Here is a 17,957-nt window from a genome sequence, read left to right as displayed (position 1 = left end):
AGGGAAATATTCTGGAAACCATGCCTAGTTTTAAAAAATGGTTCTGAATGATGAAGGGTGTGATGTGGTGTACGTTTTATGATGGAAAGTAATTTCTAAATTCATTGATACAACACATATGCAGGTATTTACTCAGTGAGGCTTTCCTGCCTCAGTCTCCCCAAAATCATGGTCCTTTTATCCCTTCTCTGCCGAAGTTTTATTCTTTCCACTTCTCAGCAACTAAACATCTCTGTATTTTTCTTTTCTTTTGCTTTTCTATCAATCATCATTGGAGTATAAGATCCATGTAGGCAGTTTTTTTTTTTTTTTGTGGGGGTATCTCTATTGTTCACTATTGATCCTACAGCATCATAGTGAACACTGAATAATTGCTGAATGAATAAGTAAATTGAATAAATGAATCAAGGCCCATAGTGAGCAGCTGAGTTTCTGTCATGGCCTTTCTCTTTACATTTTGTCTATGAAGTAGGGGCAAGGTCGTTTGTTGAGTGAAAGGAAGACCAGAGCAATGGTAACAAGGGGATGGGGGTGTCAGGAAAATGCTAAGGATTTATAATAGTGTCTGTGAAAATGTGAAAGGAACTAATAAAGTTCAGTTATTTCTCCGGTTCAGGAATGTCACCATCAAAACCACATCCAAAGGTGATACCAACACTTTGAGGAAGGGCTGGTGCACTGGGATGACCCTGAGGGATGACATGGGGAGTGAGGTGGGAGGGAGGGTCAGGATGGGGAACACATGTACACCCATGGCTGATTCATGTAAATGTATGGCAAAACCCACCACAATATTGTAAGGTAATTAGCCTCCAATTAAAATTAAAAATAAATAAATAAACATAAATTCATTTAAAAAATAATCTTTAACAGAAAGTTTTAGGAATACTGTACTTGATGAATAATAAAAGCCATTCTAGTGTTTTTTTTTCAAATGTTGAAACTTTACACGAAATTTTATTTTATTTGTTTTGTTTTGTTTTGTTTTAATTTGTATTTTTACTTTATTTTACTTTACAATACTTTATTGGTTTTGCCATACATTGACATGAATCCACCACGGGTGTACATGAGTTCCCACTCCTGAACCCCCCTCCCACCTCCCACCCCATATCATCTCTCTGGATCATCCCCGTGCACCAGCCCCAAGCATCCTGTATCCTGCATTGAACATAGACTGGTGATTCGTTTCTTACCTGATAGTATACATGTTTCAGTGCCATTCTCCCAAATCATCCCACCCTCTCCCTCTCCGTCAGAGTCCAAAAGTTCATTCTATACATCTGTGTCTCTTTTGCTGTCTCACATACAGGGTTATCATTACCATCTTTCTAAATTCCATATATATATGTGTTAGTATACTGTATTGGTGTTTTTCTTTCTGGCTTACTTCACTCTGTATAATCAGCTCCAGTTTCATCCACCTAATTAGAATTGATTCAAATGTATTCTTTTTAATGGCTGAGTAATACTCCATTATGTATATATACCACAGCTTTCTTATCCATTCATCTGCTGATGGACATCTAGGTTGTTTCCATGTCCCGGCTATTATAAACAGTGCTTTTATGCTTCAGAGATATTGTTGAGGGATATGTGTGAATGTGGAATGATAAATCTTTGCATTTGGTGATGTATGTTGTAAATGGTTAACATTGGTTAAACTGGAAATGATAAAAGGTATTTCATTTTTAGGCTATGCTATGTCAGCTTTCATCAGACGATATAGCAAGTACTTGAATGAAAAGTCACTCGCGTATAGACTGATGGAGTCAGACATCACCAAAACCAAGAGAGGGTAGGTAGATATTGTTAATTGTTAAGCAAGAAGTACTGCAGTACATATCTGTTCTGATATGTAGTTTGGCAAAAATGCAGCTATTTTTCAAAATGCTGATGTCACAGTGCTTCTCAAACTCTTAATTAGCATTGATGTTATGAACTTTTTAAAATCTTTTATAGGACAGATGGTGTGATGAGAACTATGAACACTAAGGAGCTGCTGAACACTCTTCCAGTTATTCAAATTCAGTTTGACGCTCTTCTGAATTTTAATGTAAGAGCTTTATAAATCCTTTTTTAAGAAAATACTGTTAAGCAGCATTGTTTGACTGTAGGTTGGAAAGGGAAAAAACCATGGTGGTAATTGATTCCTCTTTAATTTCCAGGCAAATGCTGATGAACTAACTAATGGTATAATACATGCTGCTTTCATGCTCCTCTTTAAGGATTCTCTTCGCCTCTTTGTAGCCTATAATGAGGGGATCCTTAATCTGCTAGGTAAGCTAAAGAATAGACATGACTTTTTAAAAACTAAATGAGCAAAATTTCTTTATTTGTAAAAACCTTTTATATCTAAATTTAGATTCATCTGTGTTTTAGGTTCAAAATAGAAGATCCTTACAAGGTCGTGTATATTTACATAACTAGACATCATATTGGGTTTTTTTTGTTAAAAATAATTAATCAGCCACAGAACTTTTCAATTTGTATATAAGTGCTAACTGATACTTCTGGGAAATTTATTGGGAAATTAACATAGATTGCTGTATTTATTCATTACATAGTAAGTCCCACTCAACTAATGTCAAATAGTACAATTCTAACTTTCCTAAGATACAGCCTACAAATTATTGTTCTGATCATATACAATCAAATGTTTCTTAGACTTTTTGGGAAATTTCAGTCATCATTTAGCCCTAACCAGTTTCGTTGTTGACAATTTGAGATATTTCTTACATTTAGGAAGTGCCTGGTACATTTGTTGAGTTATAAAGGGTAGGAAATACAGCCTCTCTGTCAGAGACCATCAGAACTTGATGTTAATCAAAAAGATTCCAGACTAGAATTTGTAGAAATTAAACTAAACTATCTAAATTATATGTGTATACAATTAAATGCCATAGATATTACCAGCACCAGTGTTCAGCATGCAGTAGTTCCTGTATAAAAAAATCTGTTGTTTATATTTAGATGTGCAGTGTTGTTTGTTAAAACAAACCATTACTGGATTAAACCTGTAATTGTTTTCAAGAAGTTAAAATCATATCCAGAATTAACATAGAATCATCAGAAAGGAAAGAAACTTGGGATTGCTAAAATATTAGCTACTTTGTCTTTTTTTTTTTCTATTTTTAGATAAATATTTTGACATGGGGAAGAAGCAATGCAGGGAAAGTTTGGATATTTACATCAAGTTCCTCGAAAGAATGACCAAATTGGCACAGTTCCTTAAAGTTGCAGAGGTACAGAAATCTATTTCTAGCCACAGCTTTGGTGCTATTTTCTGTATTAGTTTTGTATCCTGTACAACTATATCTCTACCCCACAATCACTGCCACATAAACAGAAATGGGTAGTTTTAACTATTTCGTAAACAGTACAACTAAAAACTAGGAGTAGGTACTTCAAATGTACCTTCCAGTGCACTTGTGATCAAAAACGATCTTACAATGATTTCTGTTTGTGACTTGAGGATAATTTATACCAAGCTTACTTTCCCACCAGAAACAGCTCTAAAGCCAGTGGGATAAGGAAACATATGAGGTGGGCCACAGGTTTGCCCTAGTAGCTAATTCTGAGTATTTGAAAAGTTAGAACACACTTGTATGATATCCAAAATGAAGCCAAGCTCTTCACAAAACAACAAAGACTCAAAATCTGGCAGGTCTTTTTAAATTTTACCCTAAGAGCAAATATAAGTTTATGCTTAAGTGTGCAAGGCATTCTTTTGTGGTTTTTGCTAAGTCGCTAAGTTGTGTCCAATTGTTTGCAACCCTGTGGACTGTAGCCCACCAGGCTTCTCTGTCCAGAGGATTTCCTAGGCAAGAATACTGGAGTGGGTTGCCATTTCCTCCTCCAGGGGATCTTCCTGACCCAAGTATCAAACCTGCGTCTCCTGCATTGGCAGGCGAATTCTTTACTGCTAAGCCACCTGGGAAGCCCCAGAAGACATATTTGAGCCTGCCATTTTTCTTGATCTGGGTGTGTACCAGCCCAGCAAGGCACTCTTGCTCTTGGAGTCCTTTCTCTTTAGTGTACAAATTGGTCTCACGCTTACTTTAATTTGTTAACACTCGCTGTAATGTTTTATTTTTGCCCCTTTTTTCTGATTTCAGCAAGCTGGAATTGACCAGAATGACATTCCATATCTTTCTCAGGTCAGTACATCTCTTGTCTGTCTTTAAGTGGCTTTTTGTCTTTGTGCTGTGTTTATCATCTGAGATGCCATCATTTTCTGTATGGTTACATGTGTATTTTCATTTCCCTGAGAGTAACATTTATATTTCTACTTATATATACATAGACTTGTGTCTTTGGAACAGGTCTGTGAGCTGTAGGTCTTACAAAAGAGATCGTTCCTCGCTGAGTGCTAAATGGTGACTTATAGTGTAACAACTCCAACATGCTTTTTCAGTGGACAGAACTGATCGGTGAAAATAGCAAGGTATTCTTTACATCTGTGTCTCTTTTGCTGTCTCGCATATAGGGTCATCATTACCATCTATCTAAATTCCATATATATGCATTAATATACTGTATTGGTATTTTTCTTTCTGACTTACTTTGCTCTGTATAATGTAAAGAACAGACTGTTCAACTCTGTGGGAGAAGGTGAGGGTGGGATGATTTGAGAGAATAGCATTGAAACATGTATATTATCATGTGTGAAATAGATCGCCAGTCCAGGTTTGATGCATGAGGCAGGGTGCTCAGGGCTGGTGCAGTGGGATGACCCTGAGGGATGGGATGGGGAGGGAGGTGGGAGGGAGGGTCAGGATGGGGAACATATGTACACTCATGGCTGATTCATGTGAATGTAGAGCAAAAACCACCACAATATTGTAAAGTAATTAGCCGCCAATTAAAATTAAAAAATAATAAAAAAAGAAAATATCAAGGTATTGCAAACAGTGAGTTTAAACTTGAAGCTGTGTTATCTGCCTTTCAAGAGTGTCACCTCAAGCAACTCATTTGCATTCTCCATTCCTCCTTTATGCAAATGCAGAATGAGGGTGATGCTACTGTCTGCCTTACAGCAGAGTTGTGAGCATCAGATGAGCTCAGGATTTTTCCTTTCCCCAAAGTCTCTCATCAGGAATCCCTCAGATGGCAGGCGGTGCAGGTTAGGATGAAATGCGGGTCTGGCAGTCTGCTCATGCAGCCCGTGGGTGCCCTCTGGACCTGCCTCCTCTCCATCCCACGTATATTATAGGGCTCGAGCAGCAGGGGTTGCAGGCCCAGCCTGCTGACCTGCTCTGGGACCCAGACTAACACAGCAAGCTACTTTAGGTCACTTGGAATATGAGCCAAAGCAGTCTTTCCTGGTCTCCAGGTCTCCAAGAGACTTCCCAGCACTCATGTTTCCTTTTTCATGGTGAGACGTGTGAAATACAACACTTTATCTTCTATTTTGAATGGGATTTCCTGGTAGACCCCTGGCCACTGGTGCTCTAAAAATTTTACTGCTGTGTAAGGCTCCTGAATCTTTATAGGGTTGACCTCCCATCCCCTGGAGTGCATATCACTTTCCAAGGTCCTCTTTCTGCTCATCTGGTCCATTTAGCATGACATCATGAATGGAAGTAGATCAGCGCAATATTCTGAGGGGTAACCAACGGGTCTAAACTTCTTCTGACCATATTCTGACCAACATATGGGTTGAGAGAGTTAACACAGCCTGAACCAGATCATAAATGTATAGCATTCCATTTCATCTGCCCACAAACTCTTACTGATTCATAGTTTAGATGGCAGTGGAAAGCACAGCACTCACCAAACTGTTAGCCACATACCATGTTCCTGAGACTACATTAACCTACATCTACTGAAGAGCTATGACAAACCTAGATAGTGTATTAAAATGCAGAGACATCACTTTTCCGACAAAGGTCTGTAGAGTCAAAGGTTTGGTTTTTCCAGTAGCCATGTATGGCTGTTAGAGCTGGACTATAAAGAAGGCTAAGCACTGAAGAAGTGATACTTTTGAACTGTGGTGTTGGAGAAGACTCTTGAGAGTCCCTTGGACTGCAAGGAGATCCAACCAGTCCATCCTAAAGGAGATCAGTCCTGAGTGTGCATTGGGGGGACTGATGTTGAAGCTGAAACTCCAATACTTTGACCACCTGATGCAAAGAGCTGATTCATTAGAAAAGACCCTGATGCTGGGAAAGTTTGAAGGCAGGAGGAGAAGGGGACGACAGAGGATGATATGGTTGGATGGCATCACCGACTCAATGGACCTGAGTTTGGGTAAACTCTGGGAGTTGGACAGGGAGGCCTGGCGCGCTGTGGTTCATGGGGTTGCAAAGAGTCGGACACGTCTGAGCGACTGAACAACAGCAACAAAAACCAAAGAAACTATAGTGGCTGCAACTGGGTTACTACTTGATTGATTATGGTGCAGTTTGTCATTCTTCAGGGCCTGCCTGGTTTGGGGGCCATACTGGTGAATTATATGGAGATACAGTAGGGACCATCACCCCTGCATCCTCTTTACTTTTAAGATTGGCATGGATTTCTGCAATCCTCCTAGGAGGTGATCTTGTTTATTTTTACTGTTTTGACTGGACTGTAGGTGGAGGCATGTCCCCAGCTGGCAATGCTGTGACTTAACTCTAGTTAGAGGCCTAGAGGCCAGGAAGGGGTGAGGACATATCCTGATGAGGCATGTAACTTGGAGAGGGGTGGGTAGTGCTCTCCATATCATCTCCAGCAAGGGAGGAGGAGGAAGCTTCTTCAAGTTCAGAGCCTTCTGGGGAATCTGGGGACTCAGAACTTCCATGGCTGTCCCCCAGGTCTCCCCATCCCATAAGTCAGGTCCTTAACTCTAGCACAACCTGCTGCCTGACTCTGGTGTTGCAGAGCTGCCTTGGTTGAGACTGGAGGAATGGGAGGTGGTCAGGCATGTACGGGGGGAAGCTTGTGAAGAAAAAACCCAATGGACCTTGGGAGGACAGGATCATTGCAGCTGCAAAGAAATGTTGAGTTTGGCATCAGGAGAAGGAGGGAGTGTCTTATCTGATGACTTCTCAAAAACCTTTGAGGGAAACATACGTGTCTTCACAAGCATTCATTCATGTGCGGAGAGGTACCAAAGTGGTCAGTTTCCTCACAGACATTGAACCCCATCAAATGGTCCACAATGGGAACCACTGTTGGATGCAATAAGGCACAGCTTCCCGAATGAGAATTCCACTAACCAGACAGAGAAACGATGAGAATGTCTGCCTTAGTAGAGGAGAAGATGGGATTTCATTGCCCAGAGTCACTATAATTAGTGATATCTCCCCAGATATCATCCTCTGACTTTCTCTGCCTTGACCTCCCTTCCTTGAGGGTAGTGGCAAAGGTGGGAACGGTTCCCATGCAGCCCAACGTGGTGACACAGACCAGCTTCAGTTGAACTGGCCCATCATGGCAGCACAGACAAGCTTCAGTTGAACTGGGCTTTGGCGTCTTGGCCTTGGCCCCTTTCAGTGCTCAGTGCCTGCAGCCGGAGCTCTGGAGGAGGGACCCATCTGGACAAGACAGCCCCTGGTTAGAGGTCCTTCCTTCCCATGCGACCCTCCTCTGTCTTCCTTATTTCCACTCTGCCTGGTTCCTAGGATCCCCAGGACACCTGAATCAAAAACCAAAATCGATGGCTGGCAGAGAGACTGCAGAAGTCAGGCGAGGCTCTTTGTTGTTCAAGCGTCACGCAGGTCTCCACTCCTTGCTCCGTGAATCAGCTGCTTTTACTGCAAGGGATTCCTTATCAGCACACTGGCTTCAGGCCCTCAGCCAGCACAGTCATCTGTCCTGGCCTTGGTCTGGCTGAGCTGCTCCCTGGGCATGTGCTTTCTGGGGCGTTTTGGAAAGCCCAGGATGGACTGAGATGGAAGGCTCTCTGGGATGGGAGGGAGGCGGGGAGTCACTTGATCTTTTAATTCAATGGATCACATTTGAAAAGAGCCAGAAGAATGGTCCCCTGACTCCTCTGAAGATATCTTGATTCAAAGTTCAAGATGAGGTCTTCCTTCATTCCTCCTCTTTGCCCCCTCGGTCAGCCCCCTTGAGAGAGGTCCATGCGCTCTTGGGAGAAGCGTTTGCAGTCAGTCTTGATGCTCGACCCCTGCAAGGCTGCGGAGGTCTTCCTCTGCACCTCTGCATTGCTTAGCCAGTTTCTCTCATGCTTCTGACAATCTTGACTTTACGTCGAGGAAGGGAAATGTTAAGTGCACGCTCCCCACGTTCAGGCTCAGCCAAACCCTTCCATTTTCTGAAGAGGTGTCTACCTCACTTCCTTGGCTGATCCTTCCTCCTCGGTCTCTACCCCATCTCCGGCTCATGGAGCATCCTTCCATGAGTGGCTGTCCATTGTGTCTGTCTGGGTCTACTCCTTTTCTTGCCACCCTGCCCCGCTCTTTCATTCGTGTTGGGTTCAACTCCCCCAAAACTCATGCATCGGCTCCTCTGCTTGTGATTCGTTTTTCACCCAAGCACTTCAAACCTGGGCTGCACTCCTCAGCAGAGTTCCAGGAGCCCAAACTCGGGGGGACGTACTAGATGGCATGGCCATGGTTTTGGTGGGCAGAGGGCTACTGGGTGCTTCCCAGAAGAGCTCTGACAGCCTCCCGCCTACCCTTCTTCTAGAATCGTTGGAAAGCAAATTGGATGAAAAAAGAATGTTTCCAACCCACATTGTGCAAGGAATGGCAACTTCTCTCTGTTAATAATTTTGTTATGTGTTTGTTGAATGACTGACTGACTGATCCAGAAATGCTTTGTGCCTTTGCCGTACATGTGTGTTTGCCCTGCTGATGTTGGCAGTCCTCTGATCATTTTGGGGTCCCTCTCCCTCTTTTTTCCCATCTTGTATGTTTGAACATTTGAAGCTCACCCTGGACTCCAGACCTCCTGGTCTCCCTGCTGCTCAGGGGCCTGTGGCCTGTGGCTAGGGACAGACTCTCCAATTCCTTTGTGCTGAGAGTGCCCATGTGTTTAAGAAGCGTCTGTGGGGAAGTCTTCTCCTTGTCCCCGTATTTGGTGTGATGGGAAATTCCTCTGAACAGATTTCTGCTTCGCTGCATCATCCCAGCCTCCTCTGAGTCTTCTCAGACTCATGTGTTTGCTGCTTTTCTTTTCTTTTATAAAATTATTTTTTTAAATTTAATTGGAGGATGAGTGTTGCCCTTCTTGATAACTTTTGTGCCATTATCCCTGTTGCTCTCAGAATGGCCCCTTAGCCCTGCCACACCTCTGTGAACACTTCCTTCATTAAACCCTTTTCCAGCTGCTAGTTCAGCCGCATTAGGGTTGGTCTCTGCCACCGTAAGCTCAAGAATGTAGCTTCAACTCACTTCTCCGCTGCTCCACGTCCATGTACTTTGCTTTATGCAATGCAACCAGGATGCTGGTCTGAGAACTTTCACAATACAGATCTGATCATTTCACTCCTCACTTCAAAGCCGTCCAGTAGTCATCCAGTATTCTCAAGGTGTCTAGGTTTGTCATAGCTTTCCTGCCAAGAACAATCGTCTTCTAATTTCATGACTGCAGTTGCCATCTGCAGTGATTTTCACTTCAGTTGTTCAAAGAGGCGTGTCTGACTCTTTGCAACCCCATGGACTGCAGCATGCCAGGCTTCCCAGTCCATCACCAACTCCCAGAGTTTACTCAAACTCATGTTCATTGAGTCAGTGATGCCATCCAACCATCTCATCCTCTGTTGTCCCCTTCTCCTCCCACCTTCAATCTTTCCCAGCATCAGGGTCTTTTCAAATGAGTCAGTTCTTTGCATCAGGTGGCCAAAGTATTAGAGCTTCAGCTTTAGCATCAGTCCTGCCAATATATAGTCAGGACTGATTTCCTCTAAGATTGACTGGTTGTATCTCCTTGCAGTCCAAGGGACTCTCAAGTGTCTTCTCCAACACCACAGTTCAAAAGCATCAGTTCTTTGGTGCTCAGCTTTCTTTATAGTCCAACTCTCACATCCATACATGACTACTGGAAAAACCATAGCCTTGACTAGACGGACCTTTATTGGCAAAGTAATGTTTCTGCTTTTGAATATGCTATCTAAGTTAGTCATAGCTTTTCTTCCAAGAAGCAAGGGTGTTTGACTCCATGGCTGCAGTCACCATCTGCAGTGATTTTGGAGTCCCCCAAAATAAAGTCTGACACTGTTTCCACTGTTTCCCCATCTATTTGCAATGAAGTGATGGGACCAGGTGCCATGATCTTTGTTTTCTGAATGTTGAGTGTTAAGACAGCTTTTTCACTCTCCTCTTTCACTTTCATCAAGAGGCTCTTTAGTTCTCTTCACTTTCTGCCATAAGGATGGTGTCATCTGCATATCTGAGGTTACTGATATTTCTCCTGGCAATCTTGATTCCAGCTTGTGCTTCATCCAGCCTAGCCTTTTGCATGATGTACTCTGAATATATTAAATAAGCAGGGTGACAATATACAGCTTTGATGTACTCCTTTCCCACTTTGGAACCAGTCCATTGTTCCATGTCCAGTTCTAACTGTTGCTTCTTGACCTGCATGCAGGTTTCTCAGGAGGCAAGTCAGGTGGTCTGGTATTCTCATCTCTTGAAGAATTTTTCACAGTTTGTTGAGATCCACATGGTCAGAGGCTTTGGCGTAGTCAATAAAGCAGATGTAGATGTTTCTCTGGAACTTTCTTGCTTTTTCGATGATCCAGTGGATGTTGGCAATTTGATCTCTGGTTCCTCTGGCTTTTCAAACTCCAGCTTGAACATCTGGAATTTGGGCAGTGATTTTAGAGCCCAAGTGTAGGAAATCTGTCACTGCTTCCACCTTTTCCCCTTCTATTTGCCATGAAGTGATGGGGCCAGATGCCATGATCTTAATTATTTTAATATTTAGTTTTAAACCTAAACAGTGTGTTGAAAACCAAGGACATCACCTTGCTGACAAAGGTCCAAATAGTCAAGGCCATGGTCTTTCCAGTAATCATGTACAGTTGTGAGAACTGGACCTTAAAGAAGGCAGAGTGCTGAAGAATTGATGCTTTTGAACTGTGATGCTGGAGAAGATTCTTGAGAGTTTCTTGGATTGCAAGGAGATCAAACCAGTCAATCTTAAAGGAAATCAACCCTGAATACTCATTGGAAGGACTGATACTGAAGCTGAAGCTCCAGTACTTTGGCTCCCTGATGCAAATAGCTGGATCATTGGAAAAGACCCAGATGCTGGGAAAGATTGAGAACAGGCAGAGAAGAGGGCGACAGAGGATGAGATGGCTGGATGGCATCACTGATGCAATGGACATGAACTTGGGAAAACTCTGGGAGATGGTGAGTGACAAGGAAGCCTGGCATGCTGCAGTCCATGGGGTCTCCAAGAGTTGGACCTGACTTGGCGACTGAAAAACAACAACAATTTTCAAGTTAATGTCCAAACGCCACAATGTTGACATGAGTTTAAGGTCTTGCACCATCGAAAACCCTCCCAGTTTCATCTCCTCCACGCTCCCCTTGGCTCTCCCTGCCCTGGCAACATAGTTCACCTTTGTTTGTGGTCTGTGCCATATGCCCCCCTGTCATCCTCATTCATTTCATACCATCCTACTTTTCTCCCTCAGCTCTCAGCTCAGCTGTTACGTTGTTAAGCTTGCTTGTCTGCCATCCCTCACTTGATCAGATTCACCTAAACACCAAGTATCATGTACCTCTCCTTCATAGTACTTTTCACAGCTTTTGTTTGACATTTATTCGTTCGGTTATTTGATATCTCTCCTCTCCCATACCCCAGGTAGTGAGACCTGCTGTATTCTTTGTGCCTGGTGGTTTCTAGTAGTTTATTAACAAACTCTTCTTGAGGAGTGAGTGATTGGATCGGGGAGACATGCTGGGACACACAGAACCCTGGTTGGGAATTGACCTTATGTAAGAAGCACACTTCTCCCATCTTTAATTGAAGTGGAAAATGAAAGAGTGCATCCACATTCATTTGGCAAATACCAATTAAGCAGTTATTATATGCTAAACACCAAGATTCATCAATGAACAGACAAAATCACTGTCTTTTTCAGTTCAGTTCAGTTCAATCGCTCAGTTGTGTCCGACTCTTTGCCACCCCATGGACTGCAGCATGCCAGTCCATCCCTGTCCATCACCACCTCCCAGAGTTTACCCAAACTCATGGTACATTCATGATGGCTCAGACGGTAAAGCGCCTGTCTACAATGCGGGAGACCTGGGTTCGATTCCTGGGTTGGGAAGATCCCCTGGAGAAGGGAATGACAATCCACTCCAGTACTATTGCCTGGAGAATCCCATGGACAGAGGAGCCTGGTAGGCTACAGTCCATGGGGTTGCAAAGAGTCGGACACGACTGAGAGACTGCACTTTCACTTGCACTTTCATGTCCATTGAGCTGGTGATGCCATCCAACCATCTCATCCTCTATCGCCCCCTTCTCCTCCCACCTTCAATCTTTCCCAGCATGAGGGTCTTTTCCAATGAGTCATCTCTTTGCATCAGGTAGCCAAAGTATTACAGTTTCAGCTTCAACAGCAGTCCCTTAGAGTTTTATATTTTACTGCAAGGAGACAGGCAATAAACATACACAGAATGAAACCTATAATTTCAAGGATGATCATTGCCATGAAGGAAAAGAAAAGATGGTGATGGTAAAGAGATTGTTGGTAGGTACTGTTTTCTCTAGGACACCCAAGGAAATCCTGGTTGAGAAGATGACATTCCAGGGGAGACCAGAGACCATGAATGAGCTTCTCTGTTCCCTGCTGTGTTTCTTTCTCTGTCTCTCTGTTTTCTTCTCGCCTCCTCTCCCTCTTCCCCACTAGGCTTAATGTTTCACTGAAATTTATCTAATAATCTAGTGACTCATGAAAGAACCATAAGTAATGAATAATTTCAAGCCCAGTGTCGTTTCCAAAGGAGACGTATTTTAGCAGCCGTTTGATCATCTTAAGAGACTTTTTTGTTGTTTCTTTAAAAAGGTATGTAAAAGCATAGTCTGAAAATCTGATTTCATACCAAAATGCTACTTTTAAAAATGAATTTACTTGTAGCAATAATTTCACTTTAATCATTTGCTGGACAGGTGTCCTAATTGTTTTTCAGAACCTTTTCATGATATCCAAGAGTCTGAATTTGCTAATAACTATCAAGAAACAAACTTTTTCCTAATTATCTTTAGGCACCCTACAGTTTACTCGAAGCACTAAAACAGCATTTGGCTTCTCTGGAGGACAAACATGACATTCTACCTCCTTATGGGTAAGTTGATAATTCTCATAATATAGATTAATTTTGTTTTCATCTAAATAATTTGTCTCAGTTTAGCAACATCTGATTGACTAAAGAAAATTTGGGCTTTAAATATGGTGAAATAGTATACAGCCATTTTTTAATGATAATATGGAATAGAGGTTTTCAATCTTTTGTGGGACTCCATACTCTTCACAGAGTTGTCTGCTTCCCAGAGGAACATCTTTTGTTATACTGAATGATTCTCAAAGTCATAAGTTGGCCCTAGAAGAACCTCTCTTTGAAGAATTTGATTTCTTCCTTTAGGGACTCTGCTAGGCAGAATTAACTGTTGTGGATGATTATTTAATGGTATGGCAAACTGTTTATCCACAAACATACATGTACTCCTCTACATACATACAAATAAATATAAACTTTGAGGTGCATCACTTCAAAATATTCATGTTAGCTATTTCTGAGTAGAATAATCATGGTTGATTTCAGCTTCCTGTTTTGTCCTTTTCAGTATTGTTCAAAGATTTCTATCAGAGTCATGTATTATTCATTCAGTCCACTTTTTAAGGTTATGTTAATTATATTTGATTTATACTATCAACCTCTACTAGACAAGTTTGTTGACTATTAATTATCTCTTTATCATAGGTAGGTATGTAGTTAGTATATAATAGGATGGATAGATAAATAAATGAAAGAAATGCAGGCTCAGCCAGGTAGGATATTTGTATCTCTCTTGATTGCCTAGCATGACTCATCTTTCCTGTGATCTCTTTAGCAGGCAGCATGCACTGATTCCCTCCATAACAAACAGTCCAGTTGTGAGAACCTCAGCAAGCAAAGTCTGGTTTTCAGGTGATATGACTCTGTTCTATGATTATGTCAGTGATAATTGAGGGCAGGATTAGAATCTTTAATTCTTTAATTTCCTAACCACTCACTATATCTGCCGCCTCTTCCTAAAGCAATCTTTGACCTAGCGACTTCATTTCTAGGAAGTTATCCCATATATATATTCATAGTTGTGAAATGTCATATAAACATTACAACATTGTAATAACAAAATGACCCTCTATAAGGGGCACTGGAATGGAATGACCTCCAACATGTATTGTAAAATACATGTATTTTCTAGTGTTCAATAGAAAGTGCGCAAGGTGGGAAAGAGTGTATAGTATGCTACTGCTTATTCTTTTTAACACCAAAAAAGAAAGCATATATATTTCTTTAATTTCTTAAAGAATATTCCTGGAAGGATATCTGAGAAATGAATAAAATGGAAAGAGATCGGTGAGCGAGTCTTCACTGTATCCCTTTTTAAATTTCTGAATTTTGTACCTGCAAATACTACTTAAAAGATAAGTGTTAAAAAGTAAACACATAATACATACATAAATCAAGTGTGATGTCTGTACGTGGAGCAAGTCTTGCTTACCAGGGAATTCCAAAGGTTAGTTAGCCTTATACTCAGTGAGTATACAGGATACAGCTCAGACCAGCTTGCAGGAGCCCAACTGCTATTGTCTTGTGAAATCTGGAAGCTAGTTGATGACACAGTGGTAACTTGTAATTGTCTGTGATGGAAGCATTATACCACAGAAATAAATGGACAGACGCTACAAAACAGGCCTTTTCCTAGATAGCTGGTTGTTGTACATTTACTGGTACATGACTGCACATAATCAGCCATATCCTGTTTTTTTTAATGGTTGATTGTATTTCAGTGATATTACTTGGCCTTCTATGCTAGACAAAAATTCCTGTAGTAATGAGGTACACTCTCATGGGGTTTATATGTATTAAAATTTGCTTGCTCTTAATTTAACTTGAAGACTTAAACTGTGTCTATTTTAAATGATGGTTTTTTTTATTTTTCTTTTGTATATGTTTTCTCAATGGACACACTTTCTGCATTTTCAATGGGTGACTTTGACCAAAACTATGATGAACGTAAGTCCTTTGAGTAACACTATATGTATAGTAGACATTTGCTTCATTTCCAAACTAAGGACTTTTTCTGAGGCCCTATGGTTTGGGAATCATTAGTGCTTTTAAGAAGGTTAAACATAAAAGTGTTAGTCACTCAGTCATGGCTGACTCTATGCGACCCCATGGACTGCAGCATGTCAGGCCTCCCTGTCCATCACCAACACCCAGAGCTTGCTCAAACTCATGTTTATTGAGTCGGTGATGCCATCCAACCATCTCATCCTCTATTATCTCCTTCTCCTCCCGCCTTCAATCTTTCCCAGCATCAGGGTCTTTTCAAATGAGTCAGTTCTTCACATCAGGTGGCCAAAGTATTGGAGCTTCAGCTTCAGCATCAGTGCTTCCAATGAATATTCAGGACTGATTTCCTTCAGGGTGGACTGGTTTGGTCTCCTTGCAGTCCAAGGGACTCTCAAGAGTCTTCTCCAACACCACAGTTCAAAAGCATCAGTTCTTCGGCACTCAGCTTTCTTTATAGTCCAACTCTCACATCTATACATGACCACTGGAAAAACCATAGCTTTGACTAGATGGACCTTTTTCTGCAAAGTAATGTCTCTGCCTGAGTCCCAACAGCCCAAAACTGGCTTCTAGTGATCTCTGCCCATGCTGTCTTGAGCACTTAGCCTTGGTTGCCTGATGCTTGTTTCTTGAGCCAGTTGTGTCAAAAACCCTGTGGCCAGCTGAAACTACTTTTCCTCTTCAGTCACTGTGAAATAAAAATACTGGCCATGGAACCAGAGTACTTGAATTTAATTTTCACTCTGTCATTCATGGACTATGTGACTTAACCGCTTTGTGACTCAGCATCCTTATCCTCAGAAGGTTCCTGTCAAGATAAAAGAGTCAATATAAATGTAGAATGCTTAGAACAAGACCTGGCCCATGTGTTACTTAGAAGTATGGCAAAACCAATACAATAAAAATAAATAAATAAATAAAAAATAAAAAAAGTATATATTTAAAAGTTCATGTATATGAGACCCTTCTAATTACCTTTTTTGTAGTTATTGAAGTATAGCTTACTTGCACTATGTCAGAGCACCTTCTCTATACTTTAGTACTTCGGAAATTTGTTGATACTTGCCTCATGGACCAGTATATAACCATGATTTTTGGTAGATGTTCCATGTGCACTTGAAAACTGTGTCCTGCTGAGGTTTTTAATTCTGTTGTTCAATCCTCTGTATTTTCACTGATTATTTTGTCTGCTTGTTCTTGTAGTTAAGAAAGGTGTGTTCACATTTTCCCTATTTTCTCTTAAACTATTTTAAGTATTGATACTTTAATAGTTGTGTAGCACTAATGAGGGTTTTGTTCTCACCATACCACTAAAATGGCTCTAGTCAAAGTTACCAGTGGCCTCTAGGTTGCAAATAAAGTGGTAATTTCTCAGCCTTCATCTTACTGGACATGATTCATGACTCCCTCTTCTTTGATACACTTTCTTCAGTTTCCCTGTTGGTTTTCTTCTTGTCTAACTCTTGCCTACCTTAGACTGTTTTCCACTGATTCCTGCTCATCTCTCTTCTTTATCCATATACACTCATTCCCTAGATGACCTCATCCAAACCAATGGCCTTGAATACCATTTACATGATAAGAACTCCCAGCTGCAGCCACTGCTCCTGAACTCCAGGTTTGTATATCCAAGTGTCCATTCTGTGGTAGCACTTGAACATCTAGTAGGGTTCCCAAACTCCATGTGTCCAAAATTAAGCTTCTGACCCTTGACCCCAAGCCTCCTTTATCCATGGTTTTTCCCCATGTCAGTTAATGGCAAATAGCGACTCATTTCTTCTAGGAAGAATGTGACTAGAGCCAATGCAACTCAGGCTTGGAGTCATCTTGATTCCTTTCTTTCTGTCACACACCCACATCCAATACATGAGGGAATGTTTTGACTTTACCTTCAAAACGTACGTAAAAGCTGACCATGTGTTACTATCTCTGGTGCTACCACTGTAGTCAGAGTTACCATCACCTACACTACTGCAAGGGCTTTCTGCTTCTACCCTTGCCCTCTGCGGTCCATTCTTTATATACCAATCAGAATGATCCCATTAAAGTACAAGTCAGAGAGATTCAGTTCAGTTCAGTCACTCAGTCGTGTCTGACTCTTTGTGACCCCATGAACCACAGCATGCCAGGCCTCCCTGTCCATCATCAACTCCTGGAGCTTACTCAAACTCATGCCCATTGAGTTGGTGATGCCATCCGACCATCTCATCCTCTGTCATCCCCTTCTCCTCCTGCCCTCAATCTTTCCCAGCATCAGGGCCTTTTCCAATGAGTCAGCTCTTCGCATCAGGTGGCCAAAGTATTGGAGTTTCAGCATCAACATCAGTCCTTCCAGTGAACACCCAGGACTGATCTCCTTTAGAAGGGACTGGTTGGATCTCCTTGTAGTCAGAGAGATTATGTCTGTTCAAATCCCTCCAGTGACTTTCCCATCTCAGAGACCTTGGGCTGAGATGGTAGCCTCAGAGTGAAAACCAATTCCTTACAAACCCCTTCATCACCTTCTGACTCTGACCACTTTGACTCCAGATACACTGGAGTCACTGTTCCTCAAATACACCAAGCAAAGTGTTTCTTCAGGGCTGTTCATGCTGTTCCTTCTGGTGGATTTGCATGGGTCACTCTTTACAAGCTTCAGGTCTTTATGTAAAAGTCCCCTTCTCAGTGAGCCTTTCTTGTCTAAAATTTAAATGCCCACTCTCCCAC

The 17,957-nt window shown here is 41.7% G+C and overlaps 1 protein-coding gene across 1 annotated transcript in view; it reads left to right on the top strand.

Moving 5' to 3' along the window:
* LOC128069463 (phosphatidylinositol-binding clathrin assembly protein-like) overlaps nucleotides 1–17,957 on the top strand; it is a 53,121-nt gene that overhangs the window by 25,978 nt on the left and 9,186 nt on the right. The window contains exons 4-9 of the mRNA XM_052662651.1: nucleotides 1,696–1,798; nucleotides 1,963–2,056; nucleotides 2,169–2,280; nucleotides 3,139–3,245; nucleotides 4,119–4,160; nucleotides 13,174–13,253. Of these exons, the coding sequence (XP_052518611.1) occupies nucleotides 1,696–1,798; nucleotides 1,963–2,056; nucleotides 2,169–2,280; nucleotides 3,139–3,245; nucleotides 4,119–4,160; nucleotides 13,174–13,253 (538 nt within the window). The remainder of the gene's footprint in view (nucleotides 1–1,695; nucleotides 1,799–1,962; nucleotides 2,057–2,168; nucleotides 2,281–3,138; nucleotides 3,246–4,118; nucleotides 4,161–13,173; nucleotides 13,254–17,957) is intronic.

The sequence above is a fragment of the Budorcas taxicolor genome, chromosome X (assembly GCF_023091745.1).
Source record: "Budorcas taxicolor isolate Tak-1 chromosome X, Takin1.1, whole genome shotgun sequence".
In the NCBI taxonomy this organism is placed as follows: Eukaryota; Metazoa; Chordata; class Mammalia; order Artiodactyla; family Bovidae; genus Budorcas; species Budorcas taxicolor.
Note: the sequence above shows the minus strand (reverse complement) of the source record. Positions and strands in the feature narration are given on the sequence as shown.